The 26,151-nt window shown below is 52.4% G+C and overlaps 1 protein-coding gene across 41 annotated transcripts in view; it reads right to left on the reverse strand.

Annotated features, from left to right (window-relative positions):
• Positions 1 to 1,427: 1,427 nt before the first annotated feature.
• The window catches only part of Mcf2l (MCF.2 cell line derived transforming sequence-like), a 145,625-nt gene continuing 120,901 nt past the window's right edge, over positions 1,428 to 26,151 (reverse strand). For 10 of the 41 annotated variants that reach the window (XM_087587410.1, XM_087587409.1, XM_087587417.1 and 7 more), the window contains 24 exons: positions 25,660 to 25,774; positions 22,489 to 22,608; positions 21,873 to 22,064; positions 21,321 to 21,512; positions 20,495 to 20,654; positions 19,551 to 19,624; positions 19,247 to 19,323; positions 17,553 to 17,619; positions 16,576 to 16,691; positions 15,612 to 15,681; positions 12,956 to 13,048; positions 12,750 to 12,842; positions 12,008 to 12,133; positions 10,948 to 11,169; positions 10,663 to 10,755; positions 9,560 to 9,638; positions 9,367 to 9,433; positions 8,836 to 8,951; positions 8,491 to 8,583; positions 7,634 to 7,708; positions 4,764 to 4,885; positions 4,030 to 4,142; positions 3,257 to 3,360; positions 1,428 to 3,117 (listed from right to left, as the gene is read on the reverse strand). In XM_087587410.1, coding sequence (XP_087443536.1) covers positions 3,032 to 3,117; positions 3,257 to 3,360; positions 4,030 to 4,142; positions 4,764 to 4,885; positions 7,634 to 7,708; positions 8,491 to 8,583; positions 8,836 to 8,951; positions 9,367 to 9,433; positions 9,560 to 9,638; positions 10,663 to 10,755; positions 10,948 to 11,169; positions 12,008 to 12,133; positions 12,750 to 12,842; positions 12,956 to 13,048; positions 15,612 to 15,681; positions 16,576 to 16,691; positions 17,553 to 17,619; positions 19,247 to 19,323; positions 19,551 to 19,624; positions 20,495 to 20,654; positions 21,321 to 21,512; positions 21,873 to 22,064; positions 22,489 to 22,608; positions 25,660 to 25,774 — 2,665 coding nt within the window. In that variant the 3' untranslated portion in view covers positions 1,428 to 3,031. Of the gene's footprint in view, positions 3,361 to 4,029; positions 4,143 to 4,763; positions 4,886 to 7,633; positions 7,709 to 8,490; positions 8,584 to 8,835; positions 8,952 to 9,366; positions 9,434 to 9,559; positions 9,639 to 10,662; positions 10,756 to 10,947; positions 11,170 to 12,007; positions 12,134 to 12,749; positions 12,843 to 12,955; positions 13,049 to 15,611; positions 15,682 to 16,575; positions 16,692 to 17,552; positions 17,620 to 19,246; positions 19,324 to 19,550; positions 19,625 to 20,494; positions 20,655 to 21,320; positions 21,513 to 21,872; positions 22,065 to 22,488; positions 22,609 to 25,659; positions 25,775 to 26,151 lie in introns of all 41 variants that reach the window. The other 31 variants (XM_087587422.1, XM_087587421.1, XM_087587432.1 and 28 more) reach the window with 9 other exon arrangements.

Below are 26,151 nucleotides of genomic sequence, written 5' to 3' on the forward strand. Positions count from 1 at the left end.
GATTTCTTTTTATTTTGTTCCCTCAAGGTAGTAATTTCTTTTTTATACTTTGAGCTTTACTGATTATATTTGTTATCCACCTCATTCGAGTAATGCAACAGTGTTGTCATATTAGATTAAGTGCAGAACCACCTCAGTCATAGTTCAGCTACACCCTCCTGTAGCAACATTAGAATAATGGCTACAGACTTCCAAACACCATTTACAAAGTGTCTATTTTCATTGTATGTTCTGTGTGTGCTGAAAATGGTTACCATTTCCTGTTTGATAGACAGGTATCCATGTCTATGACAGCAATATTGACTACCAAGGCTTGCTGTCTGCATTTTGAGACACTTACTAGCATAAAAGTTCGGGTTTCCACCTAGTTCCTTATCGTCTAACTGTGCTAAATTTCATTTTTGTTATTAGCATTACTATGCCAGCTTTCTTTTGCTTTTATTTGGGCTAATCTTTTCGCTCTCCTTTATTTTCAGTCATTGCCTTTCATTCAGGCTCCCCTTTAGCGGTTATTTATCTGGCCCATTTGGTGCTATCCAGCACATCAATTAGGACAGCGATCGCATTGTGAGTCAGACGTGCCGGCTTACATCTCTTCATTACATTTTTGTCTTCCCTGCTCACTGTTCTTTCCCCATTTTCCCACCCTTCTTTTCTCACAGATCAACAAATCTGCCTCACTTTACCTTTTCAGTGAGGAGTTGTCAAGTGTGTTATCACTATTCTGGAATGCCTCTATTGGATTTCTCCAGTCTCCTTCACACTCAGCACACATGTAATGTCTCTACTCCATGACTCAGGTCTCCTTCACACTCAGCACACACACAAGTATATGCTGCTACTATTTTAACACACTCACCATCAGATAAAATAAAACACATATCCTAATATGCTTGGCACCTGCACTTCTTCCACACCCTACCACGTTCTGCCTCATATCTTACAGTAGCCATACCAGGCACTGGTGGCAACCACTAAGTGCCACTGGTCTGGGAACAGTGCTCACACCAAGAGGGGAGATGGTCTTTATCCACACTTCATCCAAACAGTAAAGACTTCTGACTTTAAAATTTTATTTATATCAGAAGAAAGTAAGAACAATACTGAACGAGGTGTGATGTTTGTTGGTTGGTTGGTTTTTAGATGAGGTCTCACCGTGTAGCTCTTGCTGGTCTGGAACTCTCTATGTAGAACAGGCTGGCCCCTAACTCAAAAAGATGTACCTGCCTCTGCCTCCTGAGTGTTGGGATAAAGGCATGAGTCATCATGCCTGGCAAAAAAAAACAAAAAAAACAAACAAACAAAAAAAAAACCCAAACATTTTTAAGTGTCTTTATGAGGATGAGTGCCTAAAAGAGGGTGGCCTTTTAAAATCAGCTGGGCAGATATGTCCCACGATTCCTCCCACATAACATATACACCAGAAATGCGATAGTCTTTGCACGTTTTTATTTAATTACCATTCTCTGAAGGTGTAGCCAGTAATGGCTTTGCAAGCCATAGGGCAGGGAAGAGGGTGGTTTTCCTGGACATACAGTGGTGAACGAGCCTCGGTGGCCTCCCATGGCAGCGGGGTGAGGAGACAGGGAGGGACCGTAAAGTGACACATGTTCAGCAGCGTGAGACCATAAATACATCCTTTACACCAGATCATATGTACACACGTGAACATATATACACAAGTATAAAAATACCTGCCCTACTCGGCACAGAGTTTCCAAAGAACAGAATCGATTTCTGAAACACACACATAAAAGGGGGAAACAAGAGTCTGTGGCAGTTCTGCCTGACTTGAATGGAGGCTGCAGGCCCCCCCCCCCCATGAGCTCAGTTGCAGCCCCTCCTGCTGTAGGGCAGAGGTGGGTGGGACTCGGGGAGGGGAAGTCGGGCCTGCCCTGACATGGAGAGGCAGCCTGTGCCTGAGTTGCTGAGGATGGCTGACAGCATGGAGTTTTACATTTTCTTTAAAAATAATAAAAATATCCTAATTTAATGATGTTCTTTTAAAAAAACAGAGAGTCTCCTTTATATTGTAGAAAAGAAGGCTAATATTTTAAATTATACTTTACATTTCTTGTGAAAATGAAACCTATGCAGATGCAAGACTCTCAGTGATTTCCAACGCTTTTAGTGGAGGACACGCCCCTCCCTGGCTAACCAGGAGGACACACCCCCTGGCTAAGAGGACACGCCCCCTGTCTTACCAGGAGGACACGCCCCTCCCTGGCTAACCAGGAGGACACGCCCCCTGGCTAAGAGGACACGCCCTGGGCTTACCAGGAGGACAGGACCCTGGCTTACCAGGCCTTCCAGCACCTGTGCTGCCAGGTCTCAGTGAGAGTGCCCCAGAAATCAGTCAGTTGTATAAACAACGTGCTTTGATGTAAACCCCAGTAACAAAAAATAGTTTTATATCAAATACAGTATCAAATTGTCATTTCATGTAAACACAGTGATTCTTGGTTTAGGATTTGAGGCCAGAGTACCACAGAAAAATGGCCATGGGATTAATCCCTGTTTGTTTGTTTTTTTTAAAAAAAAAGTCAAAAACTTATAAAAGACAAGAGTCCCTTGATCCCCTTCTTAGGCTGTTGGTAGCAAACTCTTTACTCCGGTTAGAAGTGGCTTCCTCAGGATGATGTTCCCGTAGAAAGCACCAGAGAGGCCAGGACACCGTGGAGAGGCTGTATAGCAGGGGCTGCTGGCTGTGCATGTGTGGAAAAGGGCCGTCTCCCATCTTTCTGCAAGGGGTCTCCTGACCCATAGCCCTGCCTCTGTCCACCCTGGAGTCTCTGAAGAAGCTTTGGTGGTGAACTGTTGTCTCCTGCCTTCTGCATATGCAGCAGAGTCCTGGTTCCAAGGCCCCAGTGTCCTCTGAAGCCCATGGTTGATAGGTCCTCCTGTTTCCAGATATCTTGGAGCACCATCCCCTCCCAAACTAAGCAAGCCCAAGCAAAAAGAAAAAACTTAGAGATTTGCATGCTGGTCTACTGCACGGTGGCCTTGAGCGCCTGCCACAGAGGCCTGGCCACTACCCCTGGAGCTCGGAGAAGGGAGTAGGGTAGCCCTCGCTGCAGCTGGATGAGTTGCTCAGCACGGCTGACCCTGGGCTGGAGTCTGCGGGAAACCAGTGGAGACAGGCTTCGGCTCTGGCCCTTTTCTCTGCATACCTAGAAACCCCTCTGCTTTTAAACAGGCTCTGGGCTGAGGATCTTGGCAGGCTCAGGGCACAGCTGGCGCGCACAGTGGGTCTTACCTGAGCTGCTCAGACACTGGGCTGAGCTGGATTTGCCCAGGAGGGTGGCTAGGCTGCTGGCTGGCACCCATCCCTCCTTGCTGCTGGTCAGGTCCCGAACATACCTGAAAGAGGAAGTCAGTGTCTGTAATGTTCCCCAAGCCTACAGTCTGTCCCTGGGTGCCTCTGAGGTGGTCATATGGATGCATCTGAGGTAGGAACATACAGAGGCATGGCTGAGGTAGGATAGGAACATAGGTCATCTCTGAGGTGGGAACACATAGGCCATGTCTGAGGTGGAAACTCATAGGTCATGTCTGAGGTGGGAATCACAAGGGTCATGTTTGAGGTAGGATCACACAGGAATATGTTTGAGGTAGGAACACAGATCATATCTGAGGTGGGAACATGCATGTCCGAGGTGGGAACACATAGGTCATGTCTGAGGTGGGAACTCATAGGTCATGTAAGGTAGAAATCACACAAGGTCATGTCTGAGGTGGATTACACAGGGTAATATTTGTGGTAGGATCACACAGGAACATGTCTGAGGTGGGATCACACAGGGTCACGTCTGAAGTAGGAATCACACAGGGTGATATTTGAGGCAGGAATACACAGGTCATGTCTGAGTTGGGATCATACAGGGACATGTTGAGGTAGGAACATTTATGTCACATCTGAGGTGGAATTATACATGAACATGTCTGGGGAAGGAACACACAGGTCACTCATGTCTGAGGTAGAATTGTCTGAGGGACATGTCTGAGTAGGAGAGCTTACTGCTATCTTACCAGAGGCCCTCAGTTCCTTCTTCCACAACCTCCACCATATCTCCACTCCTCATGGCAAGGGTGTCAGAGCCCCCTTTCTCACCATCCATCAGCACTGTGTATTTACCTGGAACCTGGGGTGACAAGGTATAGCACTGAGGTTTCCTCTTGTTGGCACTCCCTCCCTCCCAGCGCCAGCAACACACCCATCCTCCTCGCATGTGTGTAGCAAGGCTCTACACTAGCCACAGTGCTCACATTAGAACTAGCAAGGGGAAGACCCATGCAGAGCTGGGGTTCTGCCATTTGTGGAGGTTTTGGTGAGACTTCTGGCTTAAACTGAAAGACTCCTAGTGTTGGGGAGATGGTACAACTCATACCGTGGCCATGTTAAAAAATAAAGATGTGTGTGCCAATGTGTCCATGTCACTGCCCGTCTTTATGGCGGGGCATCCTGAGCTTCTTGCTGACCTTCAAGCCAGTGTGGGCATAGCTTTATGAAAGCTTGGCTAGGGTGTTCTTCCAGTGTGAGGTGTGCGTACGTATGGGCTGTCCCCTTAAGAAGGGAGGAACCTGAGCTCTAGCAGAGGCAGGTGGGCACGGGGTACCTGCCATGGGGCTGTGGGTGGTGGATACTGATCTGAGTGAGCACCTCCAGGTGATGAACAGTGGCTGCAAGGACGGGCCCAGGCCATTGTGCATCCTCACTACACCCAGGGGCCCACCCTGGGACACCACAGGGAAGCCATGGTTACCAGCTTCCTAGGGCCCACTCCTCCGTCTTCCTCAGCATCGGATGAATTGATGAGCTCCTCAGCACTGGACCAGCCTCCGTCCTCCTCAGGGGCCTCCAGTGAGTGGGATGTTTTGCTCCAGCCTAGGAGTAACAGTGCCCGATGAGGTGTGTGCATTTGCACGTGCACGCATGCGCACCCAGACACACACACTCTGCAGCCACCATTATCCAAGTGAATTCCCTATGAGGTCCATGGAACTCTGAACTTTAGCCTACTATCTTCCTTGGTTCATTGAAGTATGTGGCATGTGACAGCTTTCTGTCACTGGAATCACCTGCTTAGACTCCCCACTGGTCTCTATGCTGTTGTAAAATGCTGGGTCCATTCTGCTGTGTCTGCACAGCACAGGGAGATGCAATGTGAAAGTGTCTGTTATCTACTTGCTGGGCCACTCTAAGGGGTAAGATGAGGCCTGTAACTGCCCCGGATGTGTCCATCTTCTTCAGGCCCCTGGCTCTACCAAATCCACCTACTTATACCCTGCAGCAAACCCCGTGAAGGGGAGCCGTCTTCAGATAAAACTCTGACAGTCAATACCTACTCTGCTGCCAGGAAAAACAATTTCCAGCAAGAATAACTAAGTAAACTCCTGACCTGTGAGACACACAAGTTAATGACCAGGAATATGTCAAGCCATGTATGGGTAACCTAGTAATGACAGAGCCCCAGTCCTGCCTTTTGGAAAGTCCACTGGATTGGCCAGTGGGTCCCCGAATTTCCCACTACTTCTTTCTTGTTTATCTAGCTGTGTGCTCCAAAGGATAACCGCGGTATTTCCCATATTGCAGAAGTGGAGATGATGAATTCCTACTGGGTAAATTCTTCACTCATTAATAGGTTGGAGCAACTACCCTGTCATACCTGTGTTGAATGACACTGGAGGACACATCACCACACAAAAAGCACAGCATGGTAGGCCAGCTTGCTTGTTGGGTCTGAAGCTAGGCATATCTGACAGGTGCGGGTGCAGTGTGGTTCTTCCTTGTAAGGGAGTGCGGGGTGTGATGGGATTACAGAATAGCCTCTGTGACATCAGGGCAACGAAGAGCCTGTTAGCTCCTCAACCACTCCATGGCTGAGCCTGCCCAGAGCCAGTGATGGAAACCTTCTGTTTCAGGACACTGGTAAGCCTCTCTGTCTTCCTAGGGAACAGCTGGGCCCAGATACTTCTAGCTACTGGGTAGGCAGGCACAGAGCCCACCTAGCCATGGCAGGAACAGATGGAGCCACTGTCTACCTCCCTGAGGCCAGACTCCAGGGCCTGGGGACGGACAGCTATGTACTTGGTCCTGGGAAGTGTCACATCAGACCTGCATATACATTAAGAACTGAGTTCTAGAAGTTTCGGTCATCTCCCTTCTTGCTCCAAGCACAGGTGCAGGCAGCCTGAATCAGTCATCGTCTTTACCTCCAACTACCTTTGTGTTACTACAGAGCTCACGTAGGGGCCTCGACCTGAGCAGAGGAACACTTCTGAGTACACAACTTTCCAACATCAGAGACCACACAGCGGGTCACAAACTATATAAATGGTTGCCTCCCTTAGTGTATCTATGAGACACTTCAGTCAGCTCAAGCGTTGGCAGTTGCCATAGCTGAAGTGTCTGTGACCAGAGCAGCACCAGGTCATGATGCTGCCAGTAGCTTCTGGACACTCAGTTAACAGGGAGCCCAACATGCTGGCCTGGCAGTGTCTAGATTAGAGACAAGAACATAAAAGGATTTACTAGTATTGATGACCACAAACCAGGCAGCCGCAAAACATCTTTCTCTCTGTCTCTCTGTCTCTGTATGTCTCTCTGTCGCTGTCTTTCTGTCTCTCTGTCTCTCTCTGCCTCTCTCTGTCTCTGTCTCCCTCTCTCTCTGTCTCTCTCTGTCTCTGTCTCCCTCTCTCTGTCTCTGTCTCTCTCTGTCTCTGTCTCTGTCTCTCTGTCTCTCTCTGTCTCTGTCTCTGTCTCTGTCTGTCTCTGTCTGTCTCTCTCTCTCTCTCTCTCTCTCTCTCTCTCTCTCTCTCTCTCTCTCTCTCTCGGCCTGCATCTGCACCCACATGATGCAGTGCATGATGGCAGGCAGGAAGGAAGGATGGGGACACTAAGCTGGAATGGCACAGCCCCAGCTCTGACTGTCATCTCCAAGTGCCATGTCCCATGGGGATGTCTCGAGGTCTGCGTAACAAGTGGACCGTGCTGAATGGATGGGAGCGACCTTCAGAGGTCTCAGGCGGATGGGAACACAGCCTCAGTGGGCGGGGCATCTACCCATCCGAGAACTCTAGGCGGCTGCCTGCCTCTGAGGACTGCAGTTGGGTAATTAGGGCTTGGGACACTGTTTGGGGGTAGAATAAGTCTGGCAGCATGCCAGGGAACCCTCGCCTGGAGTCTGAGATCCTCGGGGGACAATGGAGGACTTGGGACAAGGAAGGACCAGAGAGTCAAGCCCAGAGTGTAGCTGACTCCAGTGACCGTCTGCCTGGTGCAAAGACTTGATCTTGCAGCTTGTTTCTACCCAGAAGGACTGGGCCAGCTGGTGACTCAGGGGAGGGCGCTGGAACTGTGACCAATAGGGGACCTGCAGCCTGCACCAGCACCGAGTGGCAAATCTCAGAGAAAAGTTGGTCAGCCAAGCGGGGCCTGGGCCTGTGCTCGCCAGCCATGGGCCAAGGAGCCAGAGGGAATGTGGCGTCTGTCAGCATCTGTTACTAGGCATCAAGCTGTGAACCATCAGTTACTGCTGCTCCTGGCTCCTCTGATCTACTCGCTTTCACCCTAGGTGCACATCCTGCACAGCCAGACAGCATGCCGGGCTGGGTTCAGGGGCTGCAGCGCTACCTCGCAAACCAAAGGGAGTCGGGTCGCTCTTTACTTCATGCCGCTTAGCTTTTTTGTCAGGACTGGTCGGAGAGGCTGCAGGAAGAGGAAGAGGAAGAGGCAAAAATACAACCATAGAGAGAAAGCTGCAGAACTGTGTGGAGGAGGCAGGCGACAGATTCGTGAGATGAAATGGCTGAGGGGTCTCACAGGCAAGGGAGAGGCCCGGAGAGTGGAGGTGGTAGATGGTGGCCTTAGCCGTCAGTCATCCTCTTAGGGGATGCCCTCAGCTCTGCTTTAGAAAGACTGCAGGAACAGAACAGGCTTTGTTTGTTCAAGTTCGAAGCCAGGTAAGAATTATAAATTGGGACTCATGCTTGTCACTCGGGGAGAGCGGGAATTGGGAGGGAGCCCTGTGCAGAGCTGAAGCATCCCAGGACTTTGGTCCCAAAGAGCATCCCCGGGTGACAGAACTATTTCAGCTCTCAGCTAAAAGGCTTCTTTGCCACTGTTCACTGGCAAACACCCTGGTGGACGCCTGGCCATAGAAACCAGCACTGGAGGGTCACTATAGCAGAAAGGCAGAGGCCTGCAGAGCTGACAGGAAAGTGTGAGGTGAGGCAGAGGGAGGAGGGGCAGAGGACATCAATCAGGCTGGAAAAGTGGTCAACAGCCCACCTCTTAGGAGGCTGCACCTACTAAGTTGTCTCTCTCTGTATCCAAAGGCACCCCTAAAAGATAACGTCAGGCGTCTGTATCCACACAGCATTGGCGGGCATGAATGACAGGGCAGGAGATGGGCTTGTGTGGCTGCAGGTGGCCCCAGAGGTGGCCACAGGAAGATGGTGTGGAAGGCAGTGGGGGCACTGCCTCTTTACCTTTCTGACCTTTGAGGTTAGCCAAGCCCTGCAGCGTGAAGCGCTTTCTGGAAAGCGCAGAGCTTTCAGAGGTAGAACTAGGGACCGCATCGTCTAGGAGGGAGGAGAGACAGAGTGCAGATAGCATCCAGGAGGGAGGCTGGCAGGGTGCACAGGCCATGGCTCAGGTAGGCAGGCCGAGAGCAGTTGAGCATCCCAGGGTGCACTGGTGGAGGCGCCCGGTGACCATGAATGAAGGGTCTCCTACTGTGTGACCCGTGTGCTGAAGGGCTCCTGGGTTCTCCCATGCTGGCTGGTGCGCATCCCAGGAGCAGTGTGTGCGCTCACACGGCAGCCAACACTCACCTTTGCCCTTCTCGGGGGGCTTTGGTAATGATGAGCTCACGCAGCCTTCCAGGCAGAGCGGGTCCGTCTTCCGATCTTCGAGCTTCTTGACATTTCTTGTGCTCCCTTTTGTGGGACTGAAGGCAACACCGACCCATAAAGAAACAGCATGCTGGTTAGTGTCTTAGGGCTGACCGAGGACTGTAGCCATCAAGACATTTTGGCTTCTACACTGTCTTCTAGGAGCTGTCCCTCATTCAAAGTTGGTGACCAACTGCCACCTGGCTGTACATTGGTATGCTGACTATCACGAGAGGTAATCTACAAATAGGAAGCTGTGAAGCCGCTCTTCCTCTTAGGAGGAAGTTAGGGCCTTGTGCAAACTGTGGTGTTTACAGAGATGCCGCTATTCTCCCTTCTGTTTTAGGGACAGTTCCACTCTGTAGCTTTAGCGGATCCTTTTGCTGCCGTGTCCTGTGTGCTGTGATTCTAGGCATGCCCAGTAGAAAACTCCCCTTCCTGGGCTTCTGACTGATGAACTGACATGCTCACCTGGTGCTGGCTGGCGTGGGCAAGGGAAGGCTGTGGGACTGCTCCAGGGCTCGGTGCTGGCTGGCTTCTGTGGAGGAGGGGCACACACCAGTTATCAGTGGGAACTGAGCACCGTTGCACTCACAGGCTAAAGGCTCTTGGGTAATTGACAAAAGCACAGGAGAAAACACACAGAAGCCAAAGGCAGCCTCACCCCGGCAGGCCTGCAGTTGGCTGGTCAGCACCTTCCGAATCTCATTCACCCACGCTGCTTTAATCTCGGGAGTTGGTGCCTGTCCCAAAAGATAGATGGGAGCAAATGATGAGAAAAATGTACTGCGGTTTCCACCAGATACCCTCAAGGAGCATCCTAGGAACTGAGGGACCCTGTGTAGGAAGCAGGAGCAGGTGACAGGAATGCCCCCTTGGGGGTCCCCCTGCAGCACAGGACTGCTGCAAAAGGCTATGGATTTGCGCGGGTATCCAGGGCACAGCAAAGACGGCCAGTGACTAGCAGGGAGGCCATCTCTTCTGCTGATGCTGGTGTGCTGGGCTAGTGGCATGTCCTGCAGGACAGGTCTTCCAGAAGTGTCCCTTATTTGACCTTGTTTTAGGTGATAGGTACAACAGCAGGTCTCTCACTCACACAGGCAGACAAATGGGTGTGACTGGGCTCAGAGTGTCACCTGTGGCCAGGACTGATATCCAGTGTTAGTAAAGTGGTGTGAGGCCCAGCCTGAGTACTCCTGCCAGGACAGCTGCTGGGCCCAGACCTTGATTCAGGTAGTGTGGCCTGCTGGGCTGGGTATAAAACTAGAAGGCACAGTGGAGCTACCACACTACTGTGGCCACTGTGTGCTGGCCAGTAGCCAATTTACCTTGTGACTCTGAGGGCAAGTGAAAGGCACAGCCATGCTGACTAGGCCCTTAATGGAGTACTTAGGTCTCATGGAGAGGATGCTACCCCCTGAGCCTATATTGTAGCTCTGCCCTCTCTCCCATGGGCCAATAAGGACTAGCATGCCATACATTCCACCAGACGGCCAGGCTGTGTGGAGAAAGTTCTCTAGGGCTAGTGACAGAGGTGGGAACCAGAGCCACTGTAGTGTGCTTCTAGCTCCCCAGCTGAACTTGCTCCCAATTTCCATACTGTGCCTAGCACATCTTGTGTCCCAGGACAGTAGCTCCTGTTTCTGGGGGATGCACCTCATTGAAGACTGTTGGCCTGGTTCTCACAGGAAGTCTCTCACTGGTCACCCTGAAGAGACCCCAGGGTGCCCTTGGCTCCTGGTTTGCAGGGCAGGTGGGTGGCTGTACCTGAATGATGTAAACCTCCTCCCTTGCGTTGTACCAGATCTCGAACTTCTTGGTGTCACCCTTCACATTCTCTGTGATGCCAACAGCAGTCATCTGGCAGGGGTAGGAATAGACAGGCATCAGCATGTATCTCACCCAGAGATGGTGGAAGCTGAGGGAGCCCCTGGGGGCGGGGTAAGGACTAAGGATGGCGGAGGTCCCAGCTCCCACTTCTGGGTGTCCACAGCCCTCAGTGTTAGATTGAGACTGATTTCCCTCCCTCTCAGTGCTGCTCCAGTCACTCACATTCAAGGACTGCTTGTAGCTGTAGGAAGGAGCCTTCTCGTACCCCTCCCCATTCTCCTCCCTCTTCTTGCAGAAGAGGACGGCCTTCTCGTGAAGGAAGAGGTGCCGCTGCATGGGCTTGAACCTGGCTAGCTCCTTCACCTTGGTGTGGCCCTTCTTGTGGTCCGTCCACACGCTGAAGGAGCCTTGCATCAGCAGCTTCCCCAGGTCCCCAAGGTTTCCCTGTAACACAGGACACGTGCTGGGGCATGCAAGGCAGGTGAACTCAGGCTGGCTGGCATCCCATGCACATTGGAAAGACGCACACCGCAGTTATCCTTGCAGCACATTCCAGAGGGGCGAATTAGGGGAGGTGGCAAAAGACTGGACAGTCACTGCAGGGGTGCGGCCAGGGGAAAGAGGAGGCATGGCACGGAGGAGCCACAGACACTACTGTGAAGAAGGGACAGCACTTAGAACCCGAATCCATAGTAGGTTTCAGTTAGCCACATGTCCCCAGGCCCTATTAGGTGTAAAAGGTGTGTCACTGGGCTGAGGCAGGGATGGATAGGGATTATGGAACCTGAGCTTCATACTCGACTGTTATAAATCTAAAACTATTAAAAATAAACACAACCTAGTCATTAAAGAAAACCAGAAAATGAATGCTAAACGGACGTTCAGAGAAGCAAACCCTTCGATGTTGACTCGAGGTGGGCCTGTACAAGGTTTACTCTAGGCAGCCACCTGTCTCCGGCCACTGGACCACACACCTTATCACAGAAAAGAGAGGGTCCCAGCCGCTGTTCAGGAAGTAGGCAGGAGGGAAGGTTTCGGGTGTATTCCTGTTGGAGAGGCCCTCACCCTCCTGGGGGAACAGTCTTGGTTTGCTTCACATATGGACAAGCTTTCGACTCAGAACCCGGGGCTGTCCTAGGCCCTCGGCCATATGTGTTTACTTCAAGGCTCAGGGAGCTTGGAAGTATCGATAGAATTTCCCTACCAAACTGCTCACGAGACAAGGACAAGATGGACAAAGGCCAGCATGTCCTCAGCACCACATGTCACTATGGGGCCTTACATCATAGCCAGTGATGGCTATGAGGTGCATGGAGTCGTTCACTGCCTTGAGGATGCCCAGGATGGAGCTCAGTGCCTCTTGCAGGTCCTCGGCCCCTTCACAGTGCTTGCTGTACTTCAGCATTTCCTGAGGAGGCACACGAGAGAGAGGATGCAGTTAGACACCACGCGCTTCCGCCTCTCCCCTCCGAGCAGCTGACTGTCCTGAAGACGGAGTCTGTGGAAGCCTGTCCTGGACAGACACCAGCACACCAACCACCAGATTCCTGCTGCTTGTCGGAAGGTCACCTTACACCGTCCCAGAAGCCAGGTAACAGACGGACAGCTGGGTTCTGCGGGGCGGGGGTATCTGGCCAGAAAAGTGCATCCTTGACTCACTTGCTGCCAGGGCCCTGCCGAAGGCATGGGGATAGAATCCCCTTCCTGTCCGGCCACACTGAGCTGGAGGCTCCTCACTCTCCACTGGGCTAGGGGCCAACGGGACAGACACGGCTCTTCTCTCATTCTCCGTGGAGAGGCCATGGCCATCAACATAGACTCCTAGGACAGCTGGCCATGGGCAGGTAACTGGCTCTACGATGTTTAACACACAGTAGGCCCACACACATGGTTCAGTGAATCAGGGCCACAGCAAGTGGCTCACAAGAGTTCCCTTGGGCATAGGATCAGGGCTCCGTGAGCCTGAGGGCAGCTGGCCCCAGGTAGGCAGGTGCGGCTGACCCGGGGCAGCGGCTGGCGCTCACCTTGAGCAGCAGCTGGTACTTGGTTATCCTCTGCACAGGCTTCAGCAGGTAGGAGTCGAGGCTCAGCTTGTGGTCCAGCTTCTTCTGGCACTCCTGCGACCACCAAACACTTGGTCATGCAAGGTCACGGCTCTGCCCAAGGTCACCGGGAAGGAAATGCTAGTGCGGGAAGGAAATGCTAGTGGGGGACGGGGCTGGGGACCAACCTGGAAGAAGGGACAGTCAGAGCACTGTCTCCACAGGCTCTCGGAGCGTGGCTTGTTCTGACAGTACTTCTCATAGATCTGGAACTCCTCCATCTGCAGCCGGGAAGGACAAAGAGCACAGGCTGCTTCCCAGTCAGGCTGGGCAGCTTTCCGACCCCAGAGCTGAAGCTGCTGCTCAAAGGGCACTCCCCGAGTCAGGCTTGCTGTTCACCGACATCGGAGCCTCGGATTCTAACCTCCTTGCCACCGACCATTCGCAGCCCAGAGAGGTGGGAGGGAGATTGTTCATAGTACCATCTGTGTATTTACATAAAACGTCAGGGTGCTCTCAGGCTACTTTCCAAATTATATAGGTTATTTATAGAATACACATGAGCAAGATGGCTCATGTTAAAAGCACTGGCTGCTCTTGCGGAGGACATAGGTTCCGTCGCCAGCATCCAGGTGGCAGCTCACAACTGTCGGTACTCCAGTTAAAGGGAATACACACACACACACACACACACACACACACACACACACACGCATGCACACACACACATACATACATACACACACACACATGCACACACACACATACACACACATGCACACACACATACACACACATGCACACATGCACACACACGCACACACATACACACGCGCGCACACACACACGCACATATACACGGCATATATATGCATACATGCATACATACATTCAGATACTCATATATGCATATTAAAAATAAACCTGGATATTTTGTAAAATCAAATTGCCCCTGGGTGCTCAGGGAATGTAGAAGGCCCTGGGGTGTGGCTAGGTCTAGGACAGAGTGCTCTGGGGGTTGCAGATGACTTGGGGGTACAGCAGGCTCTGGGTCTTTAATGGCTAAGGGTACATATGGCTATAGATCACAGAAGTTCCTGGGGTATGGAGGGATTTAAAATGCAAAGGGTCTGGGATAAAGACCATGTGGAGATACAGTTTAAGACATTTGGAAGGCAGATAGTGGTGGTCACATGGTTCTGTGGCATGAAATGGGCCCAGGAACATAACCTTGATGGTTTGTGGGCACAGAGGACACCGTAGAACAAAGGTCATCTTCACAACCTATCCCGGCTTGCTTTAGCAGGATGGCATGGGTGAGCTCCTGCACCCTCCACCCCCGATGCCCTTGCTCTCCCTTTGACTCTGGAGTCCTCCTGGGCTTTGATTTCTATCCCCAACCTGTATGACCCCCAGCTCACAGCTGGGATCAAGTGAAGCCGTGAATGAGACATAAGCAGATAGCCTCAGCCCCTGATGCTGCCTGAGTCCTGTGCCACCGTCCCCAGCTGCGGAAGGTCAGTCGACGATGTGCACAGTGAGTGTGGAGCAATAACATCTCCAAAGACAGAGGGTAGCCTGCACCTCACCCCTGCCACTGTGGTTACCCCAGGTTACCCCACCCTCGCTGTCTGACAGCTGGGCAGCACCTCCCACCAGAAGGTCACTTCCTAGGGCTCTGTTAATCTGAATTCCCTTTCCATGACTTCACAGTCCAACCCCACATAGGTGGCCTCTCACCAGAGTAAGGAGCTCTTCAGGACCTGGACCACAGACTCCTACTCTAGAGCTTGGCCCAACCACTGTGCTGCAGATGAAGGGAACGGTTTCCGGGTTATTCTGTAGGCACAGCCCTACAACACTGCCCCTGAGTATCTCAAGGAGACTCGGCTGGCTCTGGGGTACCGACGGCTGTGGAATAAATGCTGGGGTATAGAGGGCTGTAGACACTGCATGAGGGATTCTTATCAGTCACAAGGGTGCTGCTGCTGGCTATCGGCCACTGACCCACAGAATGATGGCCACCCCAGGTTTGGGGACTCGGAGATACACTAATGACCAGGCTGAGCTAAGACAAATATGGGTCCTTCTTCCCTCCTACGTGGAGACAGGGTGTCACTGTCACCTTTGATAGCCTAGAATTCACAGAGATCTATCTGTACCTACCTACTAATGCTACGGTTAGAGGTGTGGGATGCGGACCACCTCATCTGGCCCTTGGCAGTGACTCCAGAGCCTCAGCGCCCAGTTCCTGCCCAGACCCAGTTTAGTGTGGGGATAGAACCTGGGACCTGCTGACCTCGCAGAGGGGAGGTGTGGCTCTGACACAGTTCACGGTGTTCAGCATGATATCCTACAGGTCTGAGAGAAGTTAACCGTATATTCTGCTCTTTCTGCTCAAAACCTTTCCACACGCCCCTCTTTTAAACTCCTCTCCACTACTGTGTGAGGGAAAACCTATGAGTCTAAGAGGAGAAGGTGGATGAAGAGAGGCCCAGTGCCCTTTCCAGTGATGTCCAGGTAGCAAGGCTCAGGCAACAACAAACCAACCCAAGGGACGTTCGGCCACACTGGGCCTCAGAAACAATGACTCTAGCAACTCCAGACATTGCGCCTGATGTTTCCCCTCCTTTCCCACTACACTGGAGACACTGCTGTCTGCTCTGAGGGCAGTGGGAGCTGAAGACAGCAGTGGTTGGCAGCCTTGAGGAAGCAGGCGACACATGGCGAGTGTGACACAGAGGCACCAAGGCACCTCACATGCTTAGTGATGTACGTTCAGGACCCCTCGGAGGAGCCCTGACAGATACGCTACCCATGAGACCCACAGTTAGAGATACATACCCTCTCCAGAAAGCATCTCCCCACCAGCTCTGGGCAGTCGATGCAGCTCTCCAGCTCCCGCAGGAATATTCTGTTAGAGAGGTTGTCAGGGAGGCAGTGGACACAGCAGAATCAGGTGACACTGTCTTCCAGAGACCCAGAGCAATCTCTTCACAGCATGGCGGTAACCCCCACCTGGCCTGGGAGCCTGCAGCCCACACCCGTCCCTGGCTCCTCAGTGCCCCCAGCTGTCTTCTTTATCCGGCTTGGTGCTCTGCGCTAGCCTTGGAGCTACCCTTCTTGGGGCAGAGGTGAGATGATGGGCAGAGTCGGGCTCTGCAGGCCCTACATTCGCTGGCCGCGAGCTTGTGGGTTTTCTGGGATCCACCAACTCCCGTGCGTTCTGTCTGCACACTGACTTGCACCTGTCCCCTGGGGAGGTTCCAGGAGAGGAAGGCTGCCTGGGGTCCACTGCAGTTTGAAGCCACAAGGGCCAAGTTGAGATCTAGCTTCAGTGATGCTAAAGCGAAGGCTCTGAGCAGAGAAGGATGGCTGTGTGAGGACTGGGCTGGGGGGGGGGGTGAGGTTGGGTGGGGTCGGGCGGGCAGCCATTTCCTTTGTAAGCCAGGAGATGCCGCAGAAGGACCTAGTCTTTGGAGGTCCCACACTCTAAAGAGGAATCACAGGGGCCGGCCTGCTTCCCAGCATCCTATCCCCTCAGCGGGCAGTACGCCTATCGTCCAGCCACTTCACTCATGAGCCAGCAGGACAGCAGCTCACAAGCAGCTCAGAGGCAGAATGCATCATGGGTACCTACTGCACATGCCTGTGGCTCTCTGGGAATTCTCCCTGGAGATTTGACCCAGCCAACACCCCAGGGCTATAGATGTGTGCCTCCCGAAGGCAGCCATGCCAGAAGCAAGAGATCACAGGGACTGCGTGCGTCCACATACGCATGTGTCTATGACTGGGTGAAGTGCCCCACCTGTTGTGGAAGTGATAGATTTCCTCCATGTTTCCAAACAGAATGTTCTTCTTGTTTTGCAGGCCTGTTGAGATGAGGTGTGCCATCAAGGGGTTGTCCATCTCTGCAGCATAGCCCTGCAAGGGAGGGGAGGGGCTGTCAGCCAGGAGAGCCGTGCCTGCAGCTGACAGGAAGTGTGGTGGGCTTGGTACCACTGAGTGTGAGTATCGGGATCCAGGGACACTGCCCCGATGCTTTAAGTGAGCCAAGTGCCTAAGAGGAAGCCAGTGGTGAGTGCTCGCCTGGTCTGCGTTCCATCCACAGAACCCCCCGCAGAGACAATGACACTGAGGTGCCAGCTTGCCTGTCCATGCTTGCCTGCAATGGTCATCTGGAAAGGACTCATAAAATGACCACAAACAGTACCCAGTGTGGAGGCAGGTGGAGCGCCCATCTTCCTTTCTGACCTTTCTATCCAGGCAGAACCTACACAAGGCAGAGGCTGTGCTGCTCCTGTCCAAATTGTCTTGACTAGGACCCAGGGGCCCCTCCTCAAAGTCCTCTTACTCCAGACCTGCCTTGTTCTGGAACGTTCTTTTCTCTCTCTCTCTCTCTCTCTCTCTCTCTCTCTCTCTCTCTCTCTCTGTGTGTGTGTGTGTGTGTGTGTGTGTGTGTGTGTGTGTATACTGGTATAGTCTTCAAGCTGGCCTTGAACTCGCTCTATAGTCAAGGCAGGCCTTGAACCTGTGACCCTCCCACCTTGGTATCTAGAATGGCTGGAAACACTGGCCTTTGTCAACAGCTCTACCTCCAGCAACAATTTAAAAGTAGAGCTGTTAGTTGGGGATTTAGCTCAGTGGTAGAGCGCTTGCCTAGCAAGCGCAAGGCCCTGGGTTCGGTCCCCAGCTCCGAAAAAAAAAGAAAAAAAAAAAAGAAAAAAGAAAAAGTAGAGCTGTTGTGCGATGGCAGGCCCAACACCTGAACATGCCCAACCTCACCTCTAAGACACAGAGCAGCTCCTCCACGTAGGCCCGCTCCGTGTCCAGAAGTTCATTCATCACGTGTCTGTGGAGAGAGCATGGGGAGCAAGGATGTTAGCGAGAGAGCATCACCTGGATCACTGAGTGTGCAGACTTACCTGTGAATGGAGACGTCAGGGCATCTTAGGACTCGCCCAGTACGGGGATTTGTGGGAGAAGTTGCCCAGCCTCCACTGCCTTCTGGGGTTTCTCTACCCACTTTCTGGCCTCTGTGGCCATCTGTACACTCAATGCCACTTGCACACACACACACACACACACACACACACACACACACACACACACACACACACACACACACGAGACCGCCCTGCTTCCTTTACAAGCACTGGAGTCTCGCCAAGATGTTTAGCACGAAGCTCCTCCGACCTCTACCCCGGAGCCTCTGAGTAGGTGTGGCTCTTCAGTTTACCACCAGCTCCTGTCCTGCACACGAGAGCTATATGGTAACCACCTGCAGCCCAGCAATGAGCCAGGAGACGAGCACAGGCTTACAAAGCATCCAGCCATCCATGCCTTTCAGATGCGAGGGCTGCCAGCCAATGCCTACAGCCAATCTGCCCCCTTCCTCCACAAAGGCCACAGCCCATGGAGTACCGGACTGAGACCCGGGCGTGGACTATTATAACACAGTCAACAGCCAAGTGACTAGCGGGGAGCCACCTCCATACCAGGGCCCTGTGTGTTGTCCTGCCCGGAAGTTTCTCTGCTGTCTACCCCTCTCTGCCTCTTGCTCCCCATCTTGCTTCAGAACCCAGAAGTGGCAGAACGTTCCTCTCATATGGAGGTTTAGCTCCATAATTCACTGTCCTGCATCTCCTACGGGGGACACTGCTGAGCTTGTTGGGAACATCTGGAAACACGTCGCCTGTGTGCACCTGTTTGCTCGAGTGCTTCCACAAGCCGTGTCTTCATTCCTACATGGAACAAACACACATAGGTAGGACAGTGGGGCTGACCCTTTGCTTCCGTCCCTGAGGTCATGGCCCCAGTTCCTGGGTGACACACCCCTGCGTGTTTTTTCTCCTTTGCGGTTTTACCCTCTTGTGTTCACGCCCTGGCCTGGATGCTGCTCAGACTTCATGAGTGAAGGGACTTGGCTGAAGGGACAGGCAGGTTTCAGTGGGGACATCTGAGTGCAGGCCTTCAGTGTGTCACGGTGTTCAGCCATTCCTCTTCAGGGGCCTTTGTGCTTAGGTATGCATTGTCATACAGCAGAAGGCAGGCTGCACAGGAAGGGCTCAGATGGTCACTGGCCCAGCCCAGACATGTGTGTGTGCGTGTGTGCTGTATTATGTGTGTGTGTGCTGTGTGTATGTATTGTGTGTGTGTGTTGTGCTGGGTGTATGTAGTGTGTACTGAGTATATTGTGTATGTGTGTACTGTGTATATTGTGTGAGTTGTGTGTATATGTAATTGTGTGTGTATGTGTGTGTATGTATTGTGTATGTGTGTGTAGTGTGTGTGTGTATGTGTATGTGGGTGTGTGTGCGTCTCCTCTAGCTCACGTGTTTGTTTCCAGTGGCCATATACATGGTGCTGGCTTCTTTCCTGCTCTGTGTACCAAGGTCTACATGCTGCTTACTATTTTTGTGTTGCCAAAACCCAGACACTCACAGCCCTGCAGCTTGGTGAGAAGCATGGCCCCTCACCTGCGCAGGATGGCCAGGCTCTCCTCCTCTTCTCCTGTGGAGCTGGTGCGGCCCTGCCGGGGCTCACTCATTTCGCTCTGCAGAGGGAATGGCATGCTGTGCGTGAGGAGGAAAAGTGCTCCCTCAGGCACTGACCACCCGGCCTCATTTTCCATTCGGAATAGAGTCTGAGGGGGGCAAGTAGATGCCCCTGAGAGGCCAAGAGACCCAGAGAGGGATCACATGGACAGCCAGGTCAAACCATAGGAAGATGCTGTGCTCTGGCTATGGCAGGCACATGAGGTCATCACAGCAGGAGCCTCACCTTGGCTCTCCTGTAGGGCCCTCTGCGGAGGGCGTTGCCCTCAGAGCTGGAGTTCTCAGAGCTTCGCCAGGAGCCTAGTGTAGAAAGGGGCAGAGAAGGGTGTTAACCCTGTCAAGAACTGTACCCGGAGGGGAAAAGGAAGAGAAGAAAGGATCACAGCAATTTAGACGGGAGAAAAGGGTGATCAGTGAGGGATGTTGGCTGGGGCCCCCACAATCCCTAGACTGGGAATAGCTATAGCTGACGAGAGACAGTGGACAAGAGGGGAGAACTCTCACCGGCACCTTAGAAACCTTGGAATCCCTTGCTTGGGCCATCTCTCCAACCAGCCTCCACCATGGGGGCCAATGGTGGGGTCTTCTCCAGGACATCTGTGGCTGCCATTGGCCAACACAGAAGCCTGCTCCTCTCTGGAGTTTTTGTTCCAGAGTGGAAAGGAAAGACTGCTCTCCTGATATAGTGAGGAGGAAGTCTCTAAGCAAGGGGAGGGCTTGCAGACCATGACACCTTGTGGCTCATGGGGTCTGGAACATGGTTCCACAGTCAGTGACAGCCTGGAGGACTTGGGAAGAGGTCAGAGCTGATCAGGGCCACTGTTCTGGCAACGGCTCGCGATAGTGGATGTGGGGGGGGAGAATGGGCCAGGGGAAGTGACTTGAGGCCCTTTCTTAACAGCTCAGTCAGTGTTCTGTGGGTCACCAGAATTCAGATGAAAGGACCCGACTCCACTGTGGCCAAGGTATAAAAGCAGCCACAGGTGATGATACGTCGCAGGCAGAATGTGGCTGAGTCTTAGTAAAATGAATCAAAACGGGTGACAGAATAAGCCCCGAACTGCAGGCTCTGTTGACCATGAACTGGACCAGGGAGGGCAGGGAGACAGTGTGGCAACAGACTTGGCTTCCTCAGACAGGCCACTTGGCTGCCTGAGAGGAAGAGTGTACCTGGCGAGGGGGAGGGGGACTTGGTTAGCGCCTCTGGTCGGGGGGCCACGGGCTGCACAGGCCGTGTCTGCTTGGCTGCCAGTTTCTTCAGGCTAGCCTGCCTGCGGTGGAACATCTCCTCGGTGCTCTCTTGCTTCTGAAAGACTTTTTGCACGTGTTCCTGAAATGACATGGCTTCTGAGATACCTGCAAGTGTCAGTTCTAGCCCTTTAAAGACACCCTGTCACCCAGAGAGTGTTTGTCAGTGACTGTAGTCTCTACTTCAGCTGAGAGAAGTTCCATGACTTGTGCTGTACCAGCTCTGGTCGGACAGTGAGAGCTGTGTGAGACCCCCGGCAGGACTGGGAGCTCTCTCCACAACTCAGGAAGGATGGTTGTGGATGGGATGGGGGGAGGATTGATCTCACCCCATCACCCCAGAAGTGGAGTTAGGGCAGCTGACTGGGGACAAGGGGGAGCCAGCCAAGCTTTCATGTAATGTCAGCAGTACCGTGGTCTGCCCAGGGTTCCAGTGAATGCCACATCACAACCCCACACCTATTCCAGGAGCTGCTGGGGGAGGTGTGGCATGGAATAACTTCTGTGGTGGAGGAAGGGCTCTCCTTCCTGATGCTCTCATCCCTGCACTTCTACTCACCAACCCCCGTCTCCTACTCGAAGGTCTCTTCTGCAGCTGAGGTTATGGGTCACTGATGTTGCCTAACGTGTGTGAGGCCCTGGGTTCAATCCTTAGCATCTCAAAACCACGTTCTTTTAATACCCTATGCAGTGGTTCCCCAGTGCCCAAACCATACCACCCAGAGACAGAAACCCACGCTGGCATTACCAGAAGGTCCTGGTTGAGGATGCATTCATATTCCTTGTAAATCTTATTGAGCTCCTGAATCTTGTTTTCTGCACCGGTCTCCAGAAACTTCTCGATCTCCTGCAGGGCTGCCTCCGCACCATCCTGAGATTGGCATTTGTCCACAGGCTGAGAGGCCAGCAGGAAGATGCCCTCGTCGCTCCACTTCATGGACTGGAAACAAGGGAAGGCTGTCAGCCTTGGCACCTGCTGCCCCATCCTTCCCCTGTGGCTGCCTGCCGGACCCTGTGCTTGCATGCCTGCCTCCTGTCTGATGCACCTGCAGGAGGTGAGGTGCCTGCCACTAAGGCAAGGGTCCCTGGAGGGATGTGACACTGCAGGCTGACTGGGTTTCCAGGCCTGATCTCACCATAAGCAAGGGGTCAGAATAAAGCAGGACTAACAGAGCACCCAAGAAATCATTACTGGGACACTGAGTGCATGGGGACCAAGGCTCTGAGTGGACAAGACAGAGGATGCGGAGGTGGGTGGGGGAGCTCTAGTTGTCCAGTTAAGTCCAACTGGGTGTCCTACCGTCTCCAGGAGGCTATGCAGCTCCAAGGACTTGCTGAGAAGGTCCCGCCTCCTGGTGACCTCAGAGGCGAAGTGGTCACAGAGGTGCTGGAGTTCCTCACACTTCGGATGGATAGAGTCTACAGCATAGTGCCGGTTCTCAATCAGCTGCTGCCCCTCCAGGGACAGGGCTCTGGCCTTGTCCACGGCCACCTGCAGGACACATCAAGCTAGTCTGTTTAGTCCTGTGTGGAGAGACAAATAGTAAACCCAGTCCTATTGGTGTCTGTCCTGAAGCGGGTGACAGGTGTGGAGTTTGTGGCGCTGTGGCTGCCTGAGGCCACTGTATCCTCAGCATGTTCTGAGGCCAAAGGTTGAGAGAGTCAGGAAGGTGTTGGGCTGCCCGGGCATACAGTAAGAACAGGTTTGAAAGTCAAGAAATAATGACAAAGCTAGACAAAGGGCTGTGGAGGACAGAGTGTGAGATGGCGGAGGACACTTAGGGGTCCCTGCACACTGCCTGTGTGACCCCTTAGGTGCCACTGGAGCTTATGTCAAGGGGAGGCTCAGTCCTGTGCCCTCTGCATGGTCAGAAGATGCTGTGACATTTCCCCTCCCACCCGTGCCCGGCTCTCACGCTGGACTTCTCCTCAAAGGTGGTCAAGTCCTTCAGGAGGTGCTGCACATGGGCCAGGCTGTTGCCAACATCTGTGAACGCGGCTATCTTCTGGGACATGGAATCCAAGGCGGTTTTGACCTGCAACAGAGGAAGACTGGCCTGAAACATCTGTGCCTCATTTAGGGCCCCATGCCTTGAGGGGCAGGGATGGTGACCCCATCAGCAGCAAGGTGATGAGGGCCATCAGGCTTTGGTCAGTCCACTCGGGCCTGCAGAGCCTCTTGGGGGGCTGTTCCTGCCCACAGCCTCACTCCAGGAACACTTGGAAACCAAACAACTCCACAGTACTTCTGAATGACCCACAGGCCACTGGGGAGGCTTTACAGGAAGTACAAGACATTACATACAATGAAAATGGAAAATCTGAATTCGTGGGGTATGTCAAAGAAAGGGGGTGGGAGGGAATGGTTAGCATTCCTAACAAATATGCAAATTATTGATAAGCCGGGTATGGAGATCATTGTGGGTCACCACATCACCCACACCAACACAAGTGCACACCCAACACATGCACACCAAACAGCCCCCCGAACACACACACACACACACACACACACACACACACACCACACACACCGTACCAGACCAGGCTGAGATAGCTTCCCAGGGTATCACATCTAATATTTACAGAAGAATTGGGGGGCTCAGTCAGTAAAGAGCTTGTCAAACAAGCTGTGGACCGAAGTTCACGTCTCCAGTACTCGTGTAAGTGTTGGTGTGGTGGTTTGTACCTGTAACTCCAGTACTCCCTGGGCTTGGGGAGAAGACAAAAGGATTCTTGGGGCTCAGTCTACCTCACCCAGTGAGCTCCAGGCTCGGTGACGAGTTATGTCTCCGCAAGGTAAGGCACAGCATGAGCAAGAAGGACACCGACATCCCTTCTAAACTCTGTGCTCATACATCACTTGTGTATGCATATGAACACACGTGTGCACAGACCCACAGGGACACATATGTAAGCACACATACAAAAAATTAATATTAATCTATACAACCTTCTCCAGAAATTGGAAGTATCCTCTTTCGACTGATTCATTTCCCTAAAATAACAATGTCCTGATTCCAAAACAGGAGAAAGAGTGAAAAAGAAAACCCCAGGTTGATGCGCTCTGAGTCCCTGGACCCCTGCTCCTCAAATCCATGGATCTGTGCGCCCTGAATTGGTTGCAAAAATTAGCAAAGTATTACCAAACTTGACTCAGCCAGACATGAAGCAACGAACTAACCACACACCGTGACCAAGCTTTGTTTCAGAGAAGCATGGCGGGGAAGAATCTGAAAACCTAGTCACAGAGTTTGCAACAGGTCAGAGGTCACAAAATCCATTAGTTGAGGCAAAGAAGGGGATAGACTGGAGATCCACCCTGTCTTAAAATATCTGACAAGAATGGCAGCTGAGGACTCTCGACTTGGTCAGGGGCTCCTGCAGAGGCCCGACAGCCACCAGGATGTCTGGCTGAGGAAAGGGGTGTTTCCCCACGTGGGCCTAAGGCATCCGGGTAACTTTCACTGCTCCTTACTCAAATGGGGAGGCTGTAGCCAGTGTAACGGGGAGAAGTAAATAGGGAAAGAGACACAGCCAAAGGGGAGAGATTCAAGGGTCCTTCTTTGCAATGGCATGATCACCTATGTGGAAACCTCTAAGAACTCGACAGAAGGACAAAAGTAGAGGTGGGCGTGTTTGATGGAGACACACAGGCAGCGGCATGCCTCTGTACTGCAGCAGACACACTCAGAATAGAAACTCCACACCATTCGTATCTTTAAACCAAGCGGCTCAATATTCGTGCAGTAAGACAGCTGAGACCATGCTGAAAACCATGCATCCCTGATGAGTGACGCCAAGAAAACCTGGGCATGTGGTGGCCCCGCTGCTCTGCTGGACTGGAAGGTGGAGTTTAACTGGATGGGCTGGTCTCGTGTGTCCACCTGACACAAGCTGGAGTTATCACAGAGAAGGGCACCTCATTTGAGGAAATACCTCCATGAGACCCAGCTGTAAGGCATTTTCTCAGTTATTGATGAATGGGGGAGGGCCCAGCTCATGGTGGGTGGTGCCATCCCCGGGCTGTGGTCTTGAGTTCTATTAGAAAGCAGGCTGAGCAAGCCCTGGGAAGCAAACCACGGAGTAGTACTCCTCCATGGCCTTTTCCCTGCCTTGCGTGAGTTTCTGCCCTGCTTGAGTTCCTTTCCCCGATGAAGGACAGTGATCTGGAAGCTTAAGTCACATAATGGTCTCCAGGGACTGGAGACATGAGGAAGCTGGGTGGGGCCGCAAAGGGCAGCCCAGGGTTCTGTGTGATGGGTATCCTGTACCTACAGCTCCCAGGTCAGTCTGGGCTGCAACATAGAGCTATGGCTCAGGGAACTGGTGTCAGGATCTCTCTGCGTCATTCTGTAGGGCTACAAGTGAATCCAGAATTATCTTTGAATAGAAGGTTTGATTTAAAATGCTATCTGTGGCTGAGGTGACTCGAGGGGCAAGAGTGGGGGACTCGAGTCAAATCCCCAGCACCAACATAAAAAGCAGGACGTGGCTTTGTGTGCCTGAAATCTGAGCACTGGGGTTGGGGTCCAAACTGCAGGGTGCTGAGAGCTCTCAGGCCAGAGGGTCTGACTAAATAGCAAGCTTTCAGTTCAGTGAGAGACCCTGTCTTCAGGCCATGAGTGAGAAAGGTAGACATCTAACTTCCTGCTTTAGCCTACACGTGCACACACTATATGTATGCACACATATGAGTATGTGCACTTACATACGTATACACCCCTTCCACACATAAATGACAAACACATTTGAAATGTCACCTACTCTGGAAAGCCTTCTTCAGTTTCTATGTAAGTTAGACCAGCAGTTCTCAACTTTCCTAATGACGTGACCCTTTAATACAGTTCCTCATGTTGTGGTGACCCCCAACTACAAAACTATTCCTGTTGCTACTTCATATCTGTAATTTTTTGACTGTTGTAGATTGAAATATAAATAAATAGCTGATATGCAGGGTGGTCTTGAATGATCCCTAGGGGGTTGCAACCCATGGGTTGAGGACCGCTGAATCAGAAATAAAGCAGACAGACCTACTCCTACTTCCTGAAAGGCAGCGTCCTGTGGCCGGTGGCTCAGTTACTCACCTCCCGGAAACCTTGTTCAAAATGTCGCAGCTGTAGGCACTGTTCCAGCTTCTGCTGATGCTTTGCCCAGAACTCGTCAAAGGCAGCCTCGGTCTCATTCAGCTGGGTCAGGAGCCTGAAAAAGAGAGGAAGGGGTTGCAGGAGTGAGGAAGACTGTGCCTCCCAGGATGCACAGAGGTCTCCCTGATAAGCTTTCCAGTGATTCCCCAGCCTCACGAGCTCAGGGTTCTGAGGGATACAAGGGAGATGGATGGCAGACAAGACCCCAGGGTCAAACTTCTCTCCTGCACCCAGCCTTGTGTCACACGGATGCAGCAGGGCAGAGGCCTATTTGTGTGTGTGTGTGTGTGTGTGTGTATGTGTGTATGTGTTTGTATGTGAGTGTGTGTATGTATGTGTTTGTATGTGTGTAAGTATGTGTGTGTTTGTATGTGAGTGTGTGTGTGTTTATGTTTGTATGGTGTGTATGTTGTATGTTTGTATATGTGTATG

Source organism: Rattus norvegicus, chromosome 16 (genome assembly GCF_021556685.1).
Source record: "Rattus norvegicus strain SHRSP/BbbUtx chromosome 16, alternate assembly SHRSP_T2T, whole genome shotgun sequence".
Taxonomy (NCBI): Eukaryota; Metazoa; Chordata; class Mammalia; order Rodentia; family Muridae; genus Rattus; species Rattus norvegicus.